This window comes from Oncorhynchus gorbuscha, linkage group LG24 (genome assembly GCF_021184085.1).
Source record: "Oncorhynchus gorbuscha isolate QuinsamMale2020 ecotype Even-year linkage group LG24, OgorEven_v1.0, whole genome shotgun sequence".
Taxonomy (NCBI): domain Eukaryota; kingdom Metazoa; phylum Chordata; class Actinopteri; order Salmoniformes; family Salmonidae; genus Oncorhynchus; species Oncorhynchus gorbuscha.
This window is the reverse complement of record NC_060196.1, coordinates 4,676,915-4,696,482: the sequence shown is the minus strand read 5'-3', so window position 1 is coordinate 4,696,482 and position 19,568 is coordinate 4,676,915. Positions and strand designations below refer to the sequence as shown.

Below are 19,568 nucleotides of genomic sequence, written 5' to 3'. Positions count from 1 at the left end.
TTCAACCCATCAAATGGCAGCTCTGAGTGGGCAACACCTATGGTGCAATTCTCATGAAAACTTTTCCTACAAGCACAAAACTTGTAGGAATGGGCTAGTGACTAAAATGTGACAAACCCTAACAAAACAATACAATTATAAACTATTGCATGGCAGTGGTGTTGCTTAATTATTTGAAAATATATATGTTGTGTGATTAGCAACTTGTACCATTAAACCCCCAAAAACAAAATTTTCCCATTGAAGAGCATAACATTGAACCCACTAGAACTGCTGTAGCCTAATGGTTTGTTTATTCACCAGGAATGGCGAAACTAATCCAGACATTTCTTAAAGGGAATAAACCACAGAGGGGCTGTTTCCTGGACACAGATTAAGCATAAGAGAAGGACAACCGGAATTGCTATCATGGAGGACTGGCTTGAATTATGAGGATGGCCACAATTTAGTTTCATCATGAGCAAAAGCTATTGGTTTTTTACCCAAAGTTGCATGCCAATTTTGTGACCCATGTTAATTAACAAACACAAGAGACCAGCAACATGGGGGGGGGGGGGGGTGGCACCAGATTTACAGGAAATACTTTACATAGGATGAAGTTGCAATACGCCAAGGCCGCAGCTCCATACTACTTGTTAGACAGAGAACTGAAACTGGTTGTTGGGGTGCAATTGGGGATGAGTATGTGGGTGGCTATTGGATTCCTCATGTCTTACTCATTGGTGGGAAGAACTGTGGTCAAAATGTTACTATATTTATTGAAGATTATTTAAATCCTATTTTAAATGGCCAATTTGGGTGCAATCAATTAGCTTAAATTCTTAGATCAAATTATATTTCAACCAAATAATATTTCAGGAATGCTAATCTTAGGTTTGTAACTACAGAAACGATTTCAGCACAATCTGAGATGGTGGGTGTCGAACTCCTCCTTGTGCTTTTTGAAGTGGAAACGACCCGATAACGAGTCTAAGTTCGGACATCATTGAATGTCTAGGTCAACAAGTATGCAGAGGAAGAGTGTCTGAACCATAGAAATATAATTACTAGAACAGTTCTTGTATTTCTATGGTTTGATCGAAGGAGAACCATTCCAATATGACTGCCTCTACAGCATGTCAGTGTACAATCAGTCACAACGGTGGATACTTAAAAAAATAATAATAATTGTGGTAAAACAAAAAATGCAATCCATGTGCCAATTAAATATATCATAGCACCTCTTGAAGAGTATTCCAGACATTCTTCACAGAACACAACTCTTTAGCATTTTCCAAACAAACCCATTCAGTAAATACATGTCAACTCTGTCTTGGTGTTGTAAGGCACCTTAAAATGTTTCTTTCCTATATCCAAGATAGATTGTACATCATTGCTGGGGGGTATATCATTATTCTGCATTAAAGTTGATGAACGCATAGTAGTCACCGGGCAGGGAACACGAGAGTTGAAGGCATAAGAAAAAGTATGAATTTGAGAATGGGAGTGTCTCAACATAGACTTCATGGATACCATGTATAAATAAGGTGAAAGTTGGGCGAGATACCGCCATAGATGGTGGCAGGCCAGGCGACCCTTGTGTTTGGCATACAGCATCTAGACGTAGATTGTCAGGGATGACGAGACCCCTCTTCCACTAGCCTGGTCCAAGATCTGTTAATCAGGACTTCAATGTTTTGCTGTATAGCAAACTTCCACAGTTTGGTAATGGCTATGACCATATAAAGGTATACAGCACAAACAGCTCTGGGACAAGGCTAGTCTACAGCATCTCCACATAGTTTTCAGGGATGAGGCCTTTCTTCCCCTCCAGCTCTCCTTCCAGCCAGCCAGGTTCTCTGGAAGGTGCCACTGCAGATGGGAACAGAAGGTACCAGGAGACAGGGTGAGATAGGAGTAAACGCAGTGTGTTTCATCAGTGTTAGAAAACAGATGGCTGTGTCAGTGAGAGAAAGTTTTGCTCAGAGCTTTATAGTTGACATAGAGTATATAAACAACCATCATCTCAGCAAACACTGACATTGTGGTGGAAATAAACATTTTACTTTCTGTGCTCAGGAAATACCGAACGTGATGGGCAATGTCCCCGTGCCACATCATCCTCATTTTGTCCGTTCAGGTAATGTACCCCATTTGCTGGGAGAATGACTCGAGGGTATCATTGTAGGCTGCATAAAACGTATTTGGCACAGAAAAGCTTTTCAGAGAACAGGGACATGTTAATTAGGCACTAAATGGATTAAAACAGACATACAGGGAGGGACTTCTCCAATCAGAATTCTTCATTTTAGTTCTGCATTGCAAAGTGTTTGAAAACGTTTAAGTTAGTCTTCCCATGGTGCCGGACCATCTTCAGCCTGAATATGAGATGATAGTCAGAGGTATATTGGCAGCAAAATACAGCACCAATGGATTCCTACCCAAACTCTGTATATTTGACTAAAGTGAAATGGGCCGAGATATGTTGATGCATAACTTTAGTATTTTCTATCCCATTGCTCTAAAATGTTTATACTATGTGATAGTGTATTTGGCTCCCTTGCTTAGTGTATATTATTTCACGCGATACAATTTCTTATGAGATGGAAAACCCAAGATGATATTAAATCAAGCTGTGCCATTATTAAAACTATTATTGATAAAAATAGGTTGAGACCATGTTTGGTTAGGTATGCGCAAGCCAATATAGGTCTCTAGTCAAGAGATTGCCCATATTTGCCCTCATACTGTAACACATCTATTGACAAGGGTTCTATCATTTGTCGACCCATGCACTGCCAATTGACTGTGTGGCTTTGAGATGGTTGGATTCTCAATACGACAGGGAATCATATTTTTCAAATATTTTTGGCACGAGGGCGTACATTTTATATTTTCCGTCTGAGTTACAATCTCAAACACCTCAGTTAAACTCAATTGGAAAACCCCATACCAGATAATATTTTATTAGTAGAGTCTCCCTTGCCTGACCACTCACCCTGAATTTAATTCCTCTGCTCTATTAAATTGCTATATACATTCAGTCTGAATCTGACATCTTAGAAGTCAGAGGGGAGTTGTTTTAAAATTGAAAAAAACAGCGATTCAGTCTAACAAATCACAGTTGATAAAGTCATCATGGAGGCTGGCTCTGGCCCAACCCATCGTTTTTTGGGACCAATCAGAACGGCATTTTGAAATCATAGGGCAAATCCAGACTCATCGTGGAGAGGAAACATCATTTTGGCAAGAGGCATTTGGATGGGAAGCTAGGCAAGTGTCTTGCATCTTCAGGAACCCCAGCCCATATGCATACTTGAGTAAGCCCTCAATGATAATTGGCTGGTAATACCCAGCCATGGTCACATTGTATCATAATCCTCTTGTTGTAAAGACTCGTGTATCAAATCCATTTCCCTCGACTGACTAGAGCTCTGTCGAGTCCTTTCAGATTGACTGGAGAGTCACTCTACCCCTCCTCTCTCACTCAGTCTGATTCAAGATCAGATTGGGCTGTCCTGTTACCGGTTCCCTCACGGAATCCAATATGCCGGGCGGTTCTTTGAGATTTCAGGAGTGAGCGACCGTTGTCGGAGCGATAACACTTACCGGCGCTGAATATTGCTCCGACCTGGAAGGATAACTCAGATTCGTGCTCGGCCTCGCACGGGTACACCGCCATGGCTCTCTTGCCGCCGCCACCGGTGACACTGAAAAATGAAGACAATCAGTGAGCTGGCAGGGCCTTGGGAGAGATCAGAGGATTACTGCACGGTTCAATCTAGGCTAGGTGATCAGTACTGAAACAGCAGGGAGAAAATGAGCAAAATGACTATGGGTATCTCAGGGGCTGGCGCGAACCAAGAGGACTGTTGTCTGGCCGCTCTCTGAACCTGGCGAGCGAGTCCACCACCATCTCAGACTGCAGACGTGCGTCAGGCCACAGCGATAGACAACCATTATGGTTCTACTGAGATAAAAGAGCAGGGCAATTCTAAAGCAGGTTTCTACACAGAACAGCCGAATGGAATTCTTGAGTTCCTCTCCTGGCACGGTTTTATGAAAAATTCTACCCGTAGTGGTAACAGACACACTTTGAGGCTACATTCTTAAAGTGAATGTGAGGTAAAAGGGTTGTCTAAGACATATGCATGCATAGCCCTGCAAAGGTTAGAGAAGATGCTTTTCTGGCCTTGACAAAACAACATGTTTATTCTGCAAGGTTGTTGTTTTGCAAACAGTAATGCCTGCTGCCAGTTGAGAACTATGTAGAAAACTCAGCCTTCAATACCTCATATCCTGACAAATATTTCATATAACTACACTCTGCAACAACAACGTTGGAGAGCGCTGGAGACCAAAACATAATATCTATTCAAACTGAAAAACTTCTGCAGATGCCAAGTTGTCACCGCAACAATCTTCACCTGCACTTTGGGATTTGTTCTTTTGAATAGAGGGTATTCTTACTGTATCTGGAGGAACAGGCTTTTTGTATATATTAAATAACATAATGGATTGCCCATAATGACTTGGCCATGTGCAATTTCCTCAGCATAATTTGAAAGCTTGAATTAATCTTTGTCTGGTAGGTAGCTCAGCTATGGATAACAGTTATGGGCTACATGTCTACAGAGTTCCCACAGAGTCCATTCAAATACCTGTGTGTGCGCGCGCTTACCCGTCCACGCTCTTGACCCCATCAGAACTGGCTTTGGTCAAGGCTCCAGAGTTGAGCCGCGAGGCTGCTACAGCGATGCAGGCCCTGCAGTCAGAGGGAACAGCACATCTATAACCAGATACATACAGTAGTGTCGCAATGACACCAGACAGTGGTCTGCCAACACAATGTCAGTGACCACTGCATCCACCCAGTAGTGGGTCTTAGTCTTTTCCCTGGCCTGTGTGAAGCCTATGAACTCAGATTGTTGCGGCATGTTTAACTGAATGGTTAATGTCCTCCCATCTGTATTTTACTGCAGTGAGAAGGTCTAGGTGACCGCCATCGTTAAGTTGAAAGGTGAATTCCCTTCTCAAACGCATATTTCAAGTTGTTTAAGTTAAACATGCTCAATCAACATAAAAAAAAATAAAAAAAGTACACAGCCATCTCAAAACTGCTATAAGTTACACTGAAATCATTAGCAATTGTTCGGGAGTGAGAGGTAGAGTGTGAGGTTTTAATGGCTGGTGCCCCTGAGCTGTGGGGGTAAAGCCAGAGGGGATTTCAGCAGGGGACAGTGTGTGGCAGAGAGATGAGGCTGGGAAGAGCGCCACACTTAACAGCAAGTTACTTTCACATGCAGCCAATTAATATTCCACCTCCAGAATCTACACAGCCTTGGCAAGGCTTACAGAAACGCACAGGTTGTGTTCTAATTACCTTTGTACAGTTAAAAAAAAAAAAACAATTCTGTAGTGAAGGGCACATTTAGAAAATTCTACACAAGTTTATTTATGTGAGATAAAAATTTTTTTAAAGGACAAGTGTTTCAAAAAGGAAAGAGCAAAACAAAAAGGAGAGATGTGGCCCTTTGTGAAGCACAGCAGGGCACAGAATCAAGGGTCATCACTTTAGAAAAAAAAAATATATTGACAATTCATCAGATCTAAAAAGAAAAAGTCTCATATTGGGGCTGAATTAACAGTTTCTTTGATAATGCCCTTGACTCCCCTGTCTGACTAGCACACCATCTAAGGGCAATTCAACAGCCTTTAACATGATTGCGGAACAGAGAGAGGGGGGAACAGATGAGCGGCACAACCTATGAATAAAACAGAGCAGGTGCCTAATTATTCAAATCCAGGGAAGTTCACAGCTGTCCTCACTTTATTAATGAAGCACTGTTTGAATATTTTTGAAAAATAATGTCCTACATCGTAACCACTTATTTGACTGATATTTGATGTATGGATTAGTCCAATGGTATAAAAGAACATGCGATTGACCCATAAATGGTATTTTCCCCCTAGGAACAACTTCCACTGTTCTTAGGGCAGACAAAAAAAAAAAACAGAACAACCAGTATCGCCAAGTTGGAGAATGTTCTAGAGAACCATTACTAGAGGTCACAGCCTATAACATCTTCACTAAATGGATATAAGAGGACACCCTATAGACATGACCATTCACATCAATCCTATTAACCATTACTAGTAAAGATCTCATATTGTGCTATACGCTCTTTACTGCTAGGGTGACGGCGGTGGCAGAGAGTGTGTCTGCGCTCTTTTATGCTCTCTGCGTCAAGTCTCGTCCTACTTTAACCTCCAGAGACTGAGCAGGGCCAGCCAGGGCACAGAGAGGCTGAGAGGGACAGCCAGCGTCAAGCCGCCCTCCCTCCTTCCCTGCCCGGTGCCCATGCTAATACAGCGCAATGAGTAAATTGCTTCTAGCCGCTGCTCCCATAGAGACACTAAAATACAATTAGAGGGAGCAGCTTGGGAGGGCCTGGGGGAACATAGTCCTTACCTCTCTCTGGCCATGACTTCGGCTATCAGAATACGAAGACCGTATTGAATAGACTGGTCTCGATGCACAAAAGTCTGTTGTTTGATTGTGTTCAGATCTGTCTGGCCACTTCAGGTGGTAGTCAGGGATGCATGTGGTCGTCAGGGATGCATTTGTGGTCGTCAGGGCTACATGCATTTTAACATAGCGGGAAAAGGGAACCTGGACACTGACCACAGTAGACACATTTAAAATGTAGGTGTAGATACATGACGTGTTCAGAATTCCACGATCAGAATACAAAAACTGCATTAACTCTCAAGTGTAGACATGGCCTCTCCATCTATCTGTCCCCCTCTATACAACCTCTCCCTCCATCAGGTTCTAGTCAGGTCCAGTCAGTGCAGTGGATGCCGGATGGTGTGGGTGATTTATAGCTATGCAGACTGTGTGTGTGTGAGTGGAGAGGGACCACTGGTGTCTCAGCTGCTCCACATCAGCATTGGGGTGGGGGTGGGGGGGGCACTGCAGTGCAGAAAATCCACTCATTATCCTCAGTGTGTTGGCCCTCTGCCTGGGCCAACAGCTGAACAGGAGCACTGTTACTTTGCCCACCTGAGGAGAGGTGCGGAGATGCACTCTTTACTGCTAAGGTAGGGGGATGAGGGGCAGAGGGGATGTGTGTAGGTGCTTGTGTATACAGTATACAGGCACTAAAACAGGCAAACTCACACAATTGCATGTTAGTGTGTAGACGAGGGTACGCTCACCTCACTTACCACACATGCAAAAAACAGATACTCAAATCGAAACATTAAGTCAAAAGTTGACTTTACTACACAAGCGAAGACTATTAATGAAATGGCAACTATGAAGATCTGGAAAAGACCTGTCAATTAAATAGATACTGAAATGATTACAGGATGAATGGTTGGGAAAGTTCAATGAATTCAACATGGTTGCCCTAGAAACCAGTCACATTAACGGAGTGGAAAATGGATTTATCCAAAAACAAATTACAACTAAGCCAGACACAGGAAAATACATTTTTTGGTGTCTCGTTAACCACAATATCACAGAACCTCGAATTACACATTGGTTGTTGTTTTTAAAATCAACAAAAATGTGTTTCCTATTGAAATATGATTACAAACACAACTTCCAATACATTAGGAACACCTGCTCTTTCCATGACAGAGTGACCAGGTGAATCCAGATGCACTTGTTAAATCAACTTCAAAAGTCAGTGTAGATGAAGGGGAGGAGAAGGGTTAAAAAGATTACACCTTGAGACAGACATGGATTGTGAATGTCATTGAGGGTGAATGTCATTGAGGGTGAATGTCATTGAGGGTGAATGTGCAAGACTTAACCCCTTTTCAATGACACTCAAATCTAACTGCCTGAAGCAAGGATATGAATATTATTGATACCATTTGAAAGGAAACACTTTGAAGGTAGTGAACATGTAGGAGAATAACACAGATATGGTAAAAGAGGATACAAATAAAATATTTTTTGGTACAATCTTTGAAATGTGATTAAGGCCATAATGTTTTATTTCAGCCCAGAAAAAATTGGTTTGGGCTACTAAATGGCAGCATTGTATGTGCAAAGTTGTAGACTGATCCTATGAACCATTGCATTAATCTTAAAAACGTATCAAGACTGCCAAATGTGCCTAATTGGTTTATTAATAACTTAAGGTTCATAATTGTGCACACTCGTCAAACAATAGAATGGTATTAGCTAATGTAAATTGACAATACAACCCCATGCTAATCGCATTAGCCTATGTTAGCTCAACTGTCCCGAGGGGGAACCGAACAGGGTATGGCGGTATTTGCCTGGCTTACCAGGTAGAGTGCGTCAAGAACTGCAATGCTACCGAGTTTCATGCTCAACAGTTTCCCATGTGTATCAATAATGACCCACAACCCAAAGGACATCCAGCCAACTTGACACAACTGTGGGAAACACTTAGTAAACATGGGCCACTATCCCTGTGGAATGATTTAGACACCTTGTAGAGTTCATGCCCCAACTCAATATTAGGAAGGTGTTCCTAATGTTTTGTACAGTGTATGTCTGAAGTTAGATTTTCAGTGGAAGCATACTTAAAAAAAAATAAACCTATAATAGAATAGAATTGCTAGGCTGTGTCCATTTTGTGAAAAACTGAAACTTGTCCAACTGCCCATCTAAACCCCCCACAAATAAACACTCACGTCGAGAAGCACAGGGTAAGCCCCAGAGCAGTGCCTCTGGATTGAGAGCAGAGCAGTGCCCCTGGATCAAGAGCAGCTTAGGCATTAAGTGCCTTTGCCCAAGGGCACAACAGCAGGACAGGAGATGATACCTGGGATTAGACACTAGCAGACCTCCGGCCACCAGTTCAGCTCTCACTAGTTTTATAATCTTGTGGATATGGGGGCAGTCACTGTACAAAAGAGGTGCACTGCTGGTTCTCATTACCGTATGGCAGGAAAGGAATTCAACCCCACAGCCTCCAGGCCTGGTAGGGTCTGTGAATGGGGGACTTTCTATTGGCCCTCTTTCTGGGCTAAGAGAGACTTTCCACATCACTGATTGGAGGAGGAGTGGTGGGCAGGGTCTCATATGTATAAACTGTACTCTAAAGTGACTAAGATGCCTTAGAATAGTAGTGTGTAAATATTGCATCACCCATCTCATATGTATATACTGTATTCTATAGCACTCAGTCCAATGCTGCCGCTCTGACATATGTATATATTCTTAATCCATTCCTTACTTAGATTTACCCAAAATACACATGTTGTGAAACTTAGATATTACTGCACTGTCGGAGCTAGAAACACAAGCATTTTGCTACACACACAATAATCCACTAAACACACGCATGTGACAAATACATTTGATTTGAGCTGGTAAGCACCAAAAAACAACTGCCATCAATCTGGGTGGGCAGGAAACCCTGTTCTATGATCCACGGCTGTCCGCCATGACAGAGGGATGGGGGAGAATTACAGTCTCACTCTCCAGGTCTGGAAATGGCTGCCACAGGGATATCCAGATGGTGAATTTGGGGGATGAGATGAGACACTGAAGTTAGCAGAGATGATAAATCAGAAAATAGTGTGATGTAGAGAGTTCTAGTTCAACTTGTGTAGAATGTCATTTTTTCCAGGTTAAAGCTTAACAGATTTATTAATTAGGTACAATTCCAGGTATTGAGCAGTAAGCACTAAATCACTGACTTCCCGTTCCAGTGTCGAGGCTGGTTAAGTAGTTATTCTAGCCTGGTCCCAGATCTGTTTGTGCTGTTCTGGCAACTCCTATGGTCAATGTCACTGTCAAGCTAAACAGGAATTGCCAAGGCAGCACAAATTGATCTGAAAACAGGCTACCTGTTGTACACACATTCCACCTCCCACGCCTTTTTTTTGGTGTAGAGTGGCGGTGCCGTGCCCTCCACCAGAAAGGTGCTCCCTGCCATGCTCTCACACACGGCAGTCTTCATAAAGGTCAGAGCTGAGCTATAAGAGTGAACTAGAATATATTTCAAAGCCAATACGATTTACACGGCTGACGCACCGCCACAGTCTCTCAAACAAATAATGGCGATATTCACGAGCCCCTCCCGGTCACTCCTTCCGTTCCACTGGAAGAGAGGCGAAGCCACGATGTGGGAAAACATGGAAGAAAACTAGTCTTGGTTATGTAACCCACTGTAGCTCCGTCTGTCTACCATGGCGACTTTGAGCCAAGGCTAGAGTTGCGACACACACACACACACACACACACACACACACACACACACACACACACACACAGAGACAGAGAGACGTTGAAAACCAAAGAGAAATATTTTTTTCCTCCTCAGTTAAGTACGTGCTAATTGTTTTATAGCTCGTATGTCTTGTGAGAAGAACTCATTGCACTCTGAGCATCTCAGAGAGGAAAGGAGGAAAAGTGGGCGAGGGGTAGGGGGAGTCAGAGAAATGTCTGCAGATTCACCTTGTGAAATAAAGTTATGTGACACTGCAGAGACAAAAAGCAGCCCAACATCTGCAGTCTAACCCAATATTATTATTAGCTGTCGCATCAGCATTCAAGGCAAGCTGTGGGCTGGAGACAACTAAAAGAAACCAAGGACTTCAGAGAGAAGGGTTGGATAGAGAGGGGGGAGAGAGTGAGCGCGAGGAGAGCGAGGAGTGAGAAAGCAAGGAAATTGAAAGATATGCCTATGTACGTAGGGGCTGGGAGGGGTAGACAGGAGGAAGTGGGCATCAATTTACTTTGCACCACATAAAAAATAATAATAAAATGCATATTTTCTTGGGCAGGTTATATATATATATATATTCAGTTCAAAGAGTCTCAGAGACAGAGATAGAGTTTCAATTAAAGAGATATGAAGGTTTGCTGTATGAATGGAGCCAGCAACACCAACATGTCCCCGTCAGTGACTAAGTGGTGTGAGTCGAGAAAACGCTCAATCCCACTGCAACACGTCAGCTCTTCCAGACTGCCCGAGTTTGAGAGAGTGAAGCCAGACGGCTACAGATCTTAAATGTGAATGGTAGTGGGGGGTTAGGTAGACTGATACCGAGGTTAACCGCAGCCATTTCTCCATGTAGACCCACTTACCCCGGGCTGTCTCCTGTGCTGAGGCTGGCGAGAATGCGACCATGGTTGGCCTTCTCCGGAGGCGTCCCCGAGGCAGTCGACTGGGACGACACAGACTCGTTGCTGCCTAGAGACATCTCATCCGAGTTGGAACCGACATCAGGTGACGGCGATGACACTGAGGAGAGGTAAGGCTGTTAGTCATTGAGAGCAAATTGGACGAGAACGTCTTTGTCCATTATTTAGGGGAGCAAGGCTAAACGTGGCTCTGTGGATGACCCTGTGCCGCTACAGCAGCTGAATGTGGCAGTGGATGATCAGGAGATCACCATGACTACGGGACGCTAGGAGGTTCCAGGCCAAGTTCACTGTCCAGTACAACTCTTAGTTCCGGTTTTTAAAAACAGAGGGACAAACGATCCTAAGCAGCAATGAAAAGTTAAAGGAAGTTGCTTGTTTAAATTTGGAAGTGTCGTTCCCTTTCCCACCACACCGATCAAAGCAACAGGGTGGCCATTCTGGATTATGAGAGTCTATATTGAATGAGTGACGTTTAGGCAGTCCCCCCCCCCCTGGACTCCACTAAAAGCTAATGGCTGACAGCGCTGTGCTGCACTGTGGAAGAAAGCGTTTCAGTTTGTCGAAGACAATCATGATCATAAAAGGGACATTCATAAAATACTGTAGCTTTTCGGCCCGTATACAGTAGGTCTTATAGATCAGATGACTGATTATATGAAAGACACATACATGATTATATGACATCTAGCCCCGATTGTATCGAAACAAAGTCTACACAACTACAAGAAACCGTTTAGCTTTCGGAGAAAAGCAACTGTTGCTTGTTGGTTGCACTGAGCACAAGATGGATGACTTTCTGGGTTTTAGAGCCTCTGGAACCAGTTAAACCCCTTCTCTTCTACCATTATTAAAAACATTCACTACCGTCAGCTGTATAGAGTTAAGAAGAAGCATCTATCAAGAGGATATTGCAGTCGAACAAAACTCATTTTCCATGTTTACACGATCCAAATGAGCTATTCAGAATTACTTCATTACTTTACTAGAAAACACAGCCCAAATAGAAGCAAATAATCAAAACCAGAGACTTGTTGTAAAAAGGAACATCTGCTTTGTCCACAATGACTGTGCCATTATGTGGATTAATTACCTTACACATAATCTTTTATTTTATTTTTTAAAGTCACAACTGCGTTGGTGGAAACAGGAAATGCTGGTATTGTATAAATGCTGGCAGACAATTTGTTCATTCGACATGTCGGTAATATTGATATAATAACTATCATATCACAGTACACTTGGAGTCTAACAGTACATTGACACGGGAAAGCATGCAGTTTTAGGCTACAGATGAAATAAGCTACGATGAACTTCACAGGGTGGTGAAAGGGCACGGTGATGAGATTGATGCCCTTTCCAATAAAATAAATATATTCTGCTGACATGATCATTGCTGTTCGACAAAAAAAAAAGAACCTTGTTCTTATCCATAATAATCTTTTAGGTAGCCCATCCACACAGCTGTTGGCTAGAGCGTACATAAGACCAGAATAGGAACATCTGCTATATAACGTAACAGTTTGTGACAAAACCATCAGTAGAGTTAATAATTCAATGGAAACCATTTTTTTGGTACATGGGAATTTAACCGCAAAACTATTTTTTTTTAATGTGCACTGACATCCACGCACAGCCTTTCTGCACAATGATTCAGTTTGATGGAAACATCAGGTGGGAGATGAGCATATCGTTTTACACAGATTTGACAATATTCGCATGAAAATCTGTCGCTAATTGGATGGAAACCAAGGTACTGTAGCAAAACCTATAATACAGAAAGCGCAAACAAGTGTTTAGTATTGGACAAGTTCAAGTAGTCTTCCATTTGATGACCAATGAATACAACCCTGGCTAATGCTAAAAGCTAAACACACGATTGAACTGGCCAAGAAAATGATCAAAAGTACCTGGTTAATTGTCTTCCAAACCCTGGCAGTCATATCGTTTAATAACGCGTCAACATATATGTTCTGCTTCACCTGAGTTTTGGCAAAATGTAAGATTTCAATCACAGAGAGAAAATAGAGTAAGGTATAAAACAAAACTTGATTGTGAATGATTTGATCCAGGAAAATATGATATTCCTGGCACTCCAAACTGCCGTGTCCTCAGAAACCCAATACCCGTTGGCCAGTTGCCCCATTGCAGATGTGTAAATAAATTTCCCTTTCAAGGGGCTGAAGCTACGGCCACACAAAGACGGGTGAAATAGGATGAGAAACATATCTTCCTCACTGTTCATTGTAGTCGGTCAAATGTTTAACTCATTTCAACTTCACACACAAGTTGCATATGTAAAAATTAGACAAATCTATGGATGCAATCAGTTCTCTCCGTTCTCCTTCAAACATTATCAGCCCCATAGAAAAAAGCCCTTGGCTTATCAGTTTTCATTGGATACAAAATCTAGGTACGGACGCAGCCTTCAGCGTAGTCGCCCATATCTACTGGGTATATTTGCCCACACATACATTTAACAATTAAAACGTTCTCCGCCAGGTAGTTAGACATCACTTTAAAAACATCCAGACCCAGAACACAATTTGGTTAAAGAAAGGATTATATATTTTTCATCCCAGATATTAAAATACCCCAAAAGTAAAACCCTGGAGCAATATGGCCGGAGGAATCAGTCTGGTAAACAGATTCAACCTCCTTTAGGTCATGTTCCAGGAGGAGGATCTGATGGGGGCTGGGGATCTGGAGTTTACAGTAGGGCAGCAGGTTAAGTCACCAGGCTCTCCTGGTAGAGCAGTGTGGGAGGAGGCGCCTGGTACAGTAGTGGTACAGCTGTCCCCTTTATATTAGTGATGATCTATAAAGCTATTGTGCAGGTTTTCTAAGGCACAACACTAGCTTCATGACTGCTTTATATAGTACAGGAACCTTTACTGGGATCGCCGAGTCAAATACTTGTCATGAGAGTAGGGGTCCCTCATTCCAACTCAACCTTTCAGCAAGGCTGGCTAAGGCTGTAACGTTAGGGCTCTGTCTCTTACCTGCCTGCAGGTCCACTTTCTTTGGGTTATAGACGGCAAGGGGTCGGTTCTGTCGAACAGACAGTTTCTTGGACTGCCTGGTGGGGCCAGAGAGCCCTGGGGAAGACTGGCCTGGGACATCTCCAAAGATCTGAAACAAGAGAAAGCATGTGTGAGTGGCGGGGATACTGTGTTTGCATAACGAAAATGTGTTTAACTACTCCCTCAAAGCAAAGATGGAGCATATTGAGCAGAGGCATGTCCTCATTTGACCTTAGTAACGTGTGTTTTTTAAGAGCTCACATTTGACAAGTCAGATAGCAAAGCGCTTTAGCCCAGCAGCATGTGTATCTCTAGAGACAGTTGACATGCTCTTTGCTCACTTATTGCGTACTAAGAAAACACACTGGATCTTCCTTTGCAACTTACATCAGGGTTAAAATAAACTCAGACCCCGAAACACTAAGACCAAATCCAGTCTAGGGATTCTGCTGAAAGCAGCATGTTTATTAGGGCACCCACATTTTACAATAGATAAAAATGACTTTTCTTCATTGGACAAACTCTCGGTTTTAGCTCAGTTTAGTGCCTAATGAACAGGAGCCAGAGGTGGCTAGGAGCGGCTGACCCACTGACTGGCAGTAGGTCTGGATTGGAGGCGGCTCACAGTACAGCTAGTTTACATAGCAGATGTTTTTACATACAGACTAACTTCAGATGTGGAGTTGAAATAGTTTAGGTAAAGAGGGAGGGGAGAGAGCGAGAGAAAAGTAAAAGGAAGTTGGGAGAAAAAAGTATGTTACAGTGAGAGAAATCTGATATGGTTGAGAGCAGCAGAGTTTCAGCAATCTCTCCCCCTACCATCTCTGCAGATGGATGTGAATGTAAAACACCGTCTGCTAGCATCTGGGGGTATCAACAGTCTGGCGAGAAGGAGAGAGAGAAGGGGAGGGAGGCGCTGGGCCTGAGAGGAAAGCTAATGTCTGTCTGCAAAACTCCCTCACCTCTCGTCTCGCAGCTCAGCGCTTTTCTTAAAGCTTCCAAGGGTATTTCATTCTGGCTCTGACACCAAGTCGTTCATCACCTTGGTGTGTATGGTGAGGTTCTGGAACATTTATGGAAGTGTCCTCACCAAAACTTGAATTGCTTGGTGGTTGAAGGTTGAGCGCTTTCTATTATTTGGACTATTAGAAATAGAGGATCAAGTCATAGTCAATTCATGTTTGAGTTTAGCGGTACTCTTGGCATCTTATAGCTGACCAGAATACTTAGCACAGATCACATACTAACCTCAGCCCTTTCTGTTTTGGCTCTGGGAATTGAGCCCCTCTATAGATGTAGGCAGATGACTATTTACATTAAAAGCAGATTACAGTTCTGTCGTAGCATGGCTCAAAACGGGACTTAAACCCTGTAGGTTAGGCAAAGGACCTTCCATGTACCCTTGTAGATGTCAGAGTACCATGACATACTGGATATCGTTTTGAAGCACAAAAAGGGGCAACCTGAGAATCCCTGCTTTGTAAGTCAACCACTGGGCAGGTGGAATGATGTCAGCCAGGTTCTGTAGTCAGCTCAAAGTGATCATCTCTACATTATGTAAAACACAGATAACTATGTAATGCTTCTTATCAATAAGCTGCTTTAGTTTCATTTGTCTTAGAGCCCTAGCCCAAGACAAACAGGGATTTCATTAAGTTTTACTTTAATCATAAAATGTGAAGAATATTGCCTAAAATGTCAGAGCAATGTCCTCAAAATCCCATTGCCAGCACTGGAGAAAAGTCTCAGCAGTGCGTTTAGCGGTGGGTTTTAGACAAGCTTTCCTCTGGTTGCAGCTTTGAGGAACAATATTAGAGGAAGGGTCTATAGATGTTTCTGTGGTCAGGGGGACAAGCTCAGGAGCGGTGGTGGAAAAAGTACCCAATTGTCATACTTGAGTAAAAGTAACAATACCTTAAAAAAAATCCTCAAGTAAAAGTCACCCTGTAAAATACTACTTCAGAAAAAGTCATTTGGTATTTGGTTTTAAATATACTTAAAGTATCAAAAGTAAATGTAATTGCTAAAATATAAGTGATCAAAAGTAACTTAAGTATTACAATTCCTTATATTAAGCAAATCAGACGGCATCATTCTTTTAAATTCTCTTTTTTTTTATTATGGAGCACACTCCAACTGACATCATTTACAAATGAAACGTGTTTAGTGAGTCTGCCAGATCAGAGGCAGTATGGATGACCTAAAGATGTTCTCTTGATAAGTGCGTGAATTGGACCATTTTTCTGTCCTGCTAAGCTTTCAAATGTAACGAGTACTTTGGGTGTCAGGAAAATGGAGTAAGAAGTACATTATTTTCTTAAGGAATGTAGTGAAGTAAAAGGTGTCAAAAATATAAATAGTAAAGTGCAGATGAGTAAAAATACTTAAGTAGTTTTTTGTTGCAAGTACATTACACCACTGCTCAGGAGTGCGTTCGGACGTCGGTTTCGTTCAAGAGAAGAATCCAGCAGTTACCTTCTCGTGTTGCTCGATGAGGATCTCCACCACAATGTTCTGGAACTTGAGGTCCATGATGGCAGCCACAGTATCCTCCTGGGGCCTCATCAGAGTGGGACCAAACACCACACCCAGGTTGGCCACCGTCATCAGGTTCAACTTACTGTGGGCCGCCACACTGCATGGGGAGACCAGGGACGATAACAATTCATGAATTCATAGACAATTGATTTAGAGTGCTTTTCCCTGACGTTTAAAAATGTTTTATACAGGGGGATACATATACTCTTTAGAAGGCCTGTATACTATAAAGAATTCAGCTAGAAAATGTCAAATTCACTTTGAAAATCAGATTACTCCATGTCTGACAGCTTACTAACGTCTGTCTGACAGTTTGCCAAGGAAGGAAGGTGTTGCTACCACCTTGTTATGTCAGTCAGAGGTGTCTCGAACAGCATCTCTGGCTTGGCCTCATGTGTTAGCTAGAGTTCTTACTGACATCATTACCCAGTTCACCACTCCATAGACTGTTCTTGAACATTGACCTTCTCTCTTAAACTTTGTCACTTCAAACGGAACTTTTTCAGTTGCCTTTCATCCGATTCACAGTAAGTGGACGCTAAATTGGGTTGCTTTTTTCCAGGGGAGGAATTATTGCTTGAGTTTAGAATGACTGAAGAGTTGCAAAAAACTGCAGAGATTAGATTTTTTGGGATTCCCATTAGCCTTAAACTAATTGCCAAAGCTAGTCTTACTGGGTTCCTGCACACAACGAAAAAGACAGACAAGACTACAATTTACATACATTTAAAAACAATAAAATGTGTGTGTGCGCGCCTCTCAGTTCCACATACGTCAGGACACACACACACCACAAGTAGGTCACATGCAGGGGAGGAGTTGTGCCATGAGGTGTTGCTGCATTTGTTTTTAAACAGAAACCTCAAATTCAATCAATAATTTTGAGTTACAACGAATCAAGTGAATCAACCATTGTTTTAATGATTCTAAGTTACAATTTTGTATACTAAGAACATACATTTAAGACAAATTAAGAATCAGTCATTAGACCAGTTAAGATATTCTCCTTAAATGTATAAAATGACAAATTGTCATTCAGCAGAGTGACGGTGGAAATGCATGAAAGGGAGCCTTTGCAAACCTAAATATGTCACCTAGTGAACCTTTCCTTTATCACATTTCTTAAACCATTTCAGACAGGGGTGTGAAATTTTGGCTTTGCCTCTCTCCCTGCAGGACAAGCTCACAGTCAACCCCCCCCCCACACACACACAGCCAATTTCAATAAAAAATAATCCAGTCGGAAGAATTTCATGCTGGATAATCTAAATTCAATTTCAATTGCTGCACTTAAATGCCTTTTTACTTCTACTCTGAGAACCCTGGGGCAGGTTCTCTAAGAAATAAGATCCTCCAGACTTTGATTGCCTCAGGGAACGAGGATCATGTTACTTATCTTCAATTTGCTACTATTTAGTTTGTCGTAAAAAAATAAAGTTGCTGAGGTAAAACCTTGTAATGTTAGGATCTGAGATTTCAAAATCTTTGCTATCTCTGAAAGGGCAAGTTGTGCAACAGCTAACGGTCCAGTTTGGAGAGAGGGGTACACCCAGAGGAGAGGGTGGGAAATGGAGGGAGCGGGCCATTTCATTAAAGGCATAGGGAACTGGTGAAGCAGTGCAAACTTCTGACTACTATTGTGGAGGGTGCTGGGCTGTTCTAAGACAGGGTGGGGAGGGAGTTCTCTGCCTGCACTTAGTTGGAACAGAACATGTGAGAAAAGGAAATATTGATGGGAGAGAGAAGAGACAGGAAAGAGCGAAAGATGGGGGGGTGGATCAAGGACAGTTGAGAGAGAGTACAAGACTGAGGACGAGAGTAAGGCTGCTAACTCACGTAGCCAGGTGTTTCAACAGTAGCCCCAGGACCAGACGGTTCTTCTCAGGCAGCTTGTGGACCAGGCAGTGGATGGCTTGGCTACGAGACTCTGGACTACCACCTTCTGTTTAAAAACAGGACAAACAAGGTTATTTGACAGCCGCTTACCAGTGCCATCATTCTACGTGGACCATGCGGGAATCAAACCCACGTGTTGCTAGCACCATGCTGTAGGCGTCAGGATTTCTGCAGAGCAATAAAGTTGTTGAACCAAAATTAAAAGGTGAAACTGTCATTTCTCAAAATCACATAAGTTACTTATGCATATGTACTTTGGATGGAACCCATATTGACCGTGTCCCCACTTATAAATATCTGCACAACTGGATTGATGAGAAGCCATTGTTCTTAAAGTATGTTGATGAGTTAAGGAATTGAGAATGAAAAGGTTTCTATAGGAGCAGGTCCTGCCTTTTGTTTAATAGCAGAAAACCAAGGAGTATGCCAGCATTCATTCTGGTTATTGACCGTCTATGAATGCTGCTGCCACTGTATTGAAGCCATTGGAGGCAGTTTATCACAGTACATTGCAATTGTCTATAAAGCCCTCTTGCATAAACTTCCACCACATCTCACTGTTAACCTTAGATACAAGTTACTAGACTCAGGGACGGCTAACCCTGGAGATCCCTTCAATCTCCAGAGTCAGGAAAAGACGTTTAGTTTCTTGCACCTCATTTGGAATGACATGCAAAACTCCTTAAAGCTGGTGGAGTTGGTGCCTTTAGGGCAACTCAGATGGGTGTTAGAAGGCTTTTTAAGTGAGGAATGCATTTCATATGATTGTGTTTTGCTTTTCATGTTTTGTTTGCGCTTTTCATTTATAGTGTACATGTATAGTGTCATTGTTGATTGTGTATGCAGGGCTCATCTGCTAAAAAGACTGGTTTCGGCTCGACTCCCTGGCTAAATAAAGTTAAATACAATTGGAATCCACCAAAAACAGAACATTTGTGTTATTACAGTGCTGTACTATCCATTCCTTAGGTGGAAAGACTCCTGAGCAGCAA

General features: G+C 42.4%; 1 protein-coding gene across 2 annotated transcripts in view; it reads right to left on the bottom strand.

Moving 5' to 3' along the window:
- Positions 1-234: 234 nt before the first annotated feature.
- LOC124012310 (rho GTPase-activating protein 10-like) overlaps positions 235-19,568 on the bottom strand; it is a 65,659-nt gene continuing 46,325 nt past the window's right edge. Inside the window, exons 17-23 of one of the 2 annotated variants that reach the window (XM_046325790.1) lie at positions 18,517-18,622; positions 16,618-16,777; positions 14,122-14,251; positions 11,063-11,219; positions 4,661-4,744; positions 3,589-3,689; positions 235-1,851 (exon numbers count right to left, since the gene is read on the bottom strand). In XM_046325790.1, coding sequence (XP_046181746.1) covers positions 1,763-1,851; positions 3,589-3,689; positions 4,661-4,744; positions 11,063-11,219; positions 14,122-14,251; positions 16,618-16,777; positions 18,517-18,622 — 827 coding nt within the window. In that variant the 3' untranslated portion in view covers positions 235-1,762. Of the gene's footprint in view, positions 1,852-3,588; positions 3,690-4,640; positions 4,745-11,062; positions 11,220-14,121; positions 14,252-16,617; positions 16,778-18,516; positions 18,623-19,568 lie in introns of both variants that reach the window. The other variant, XR_006834700.1, reaches the window with a different exon arrangement.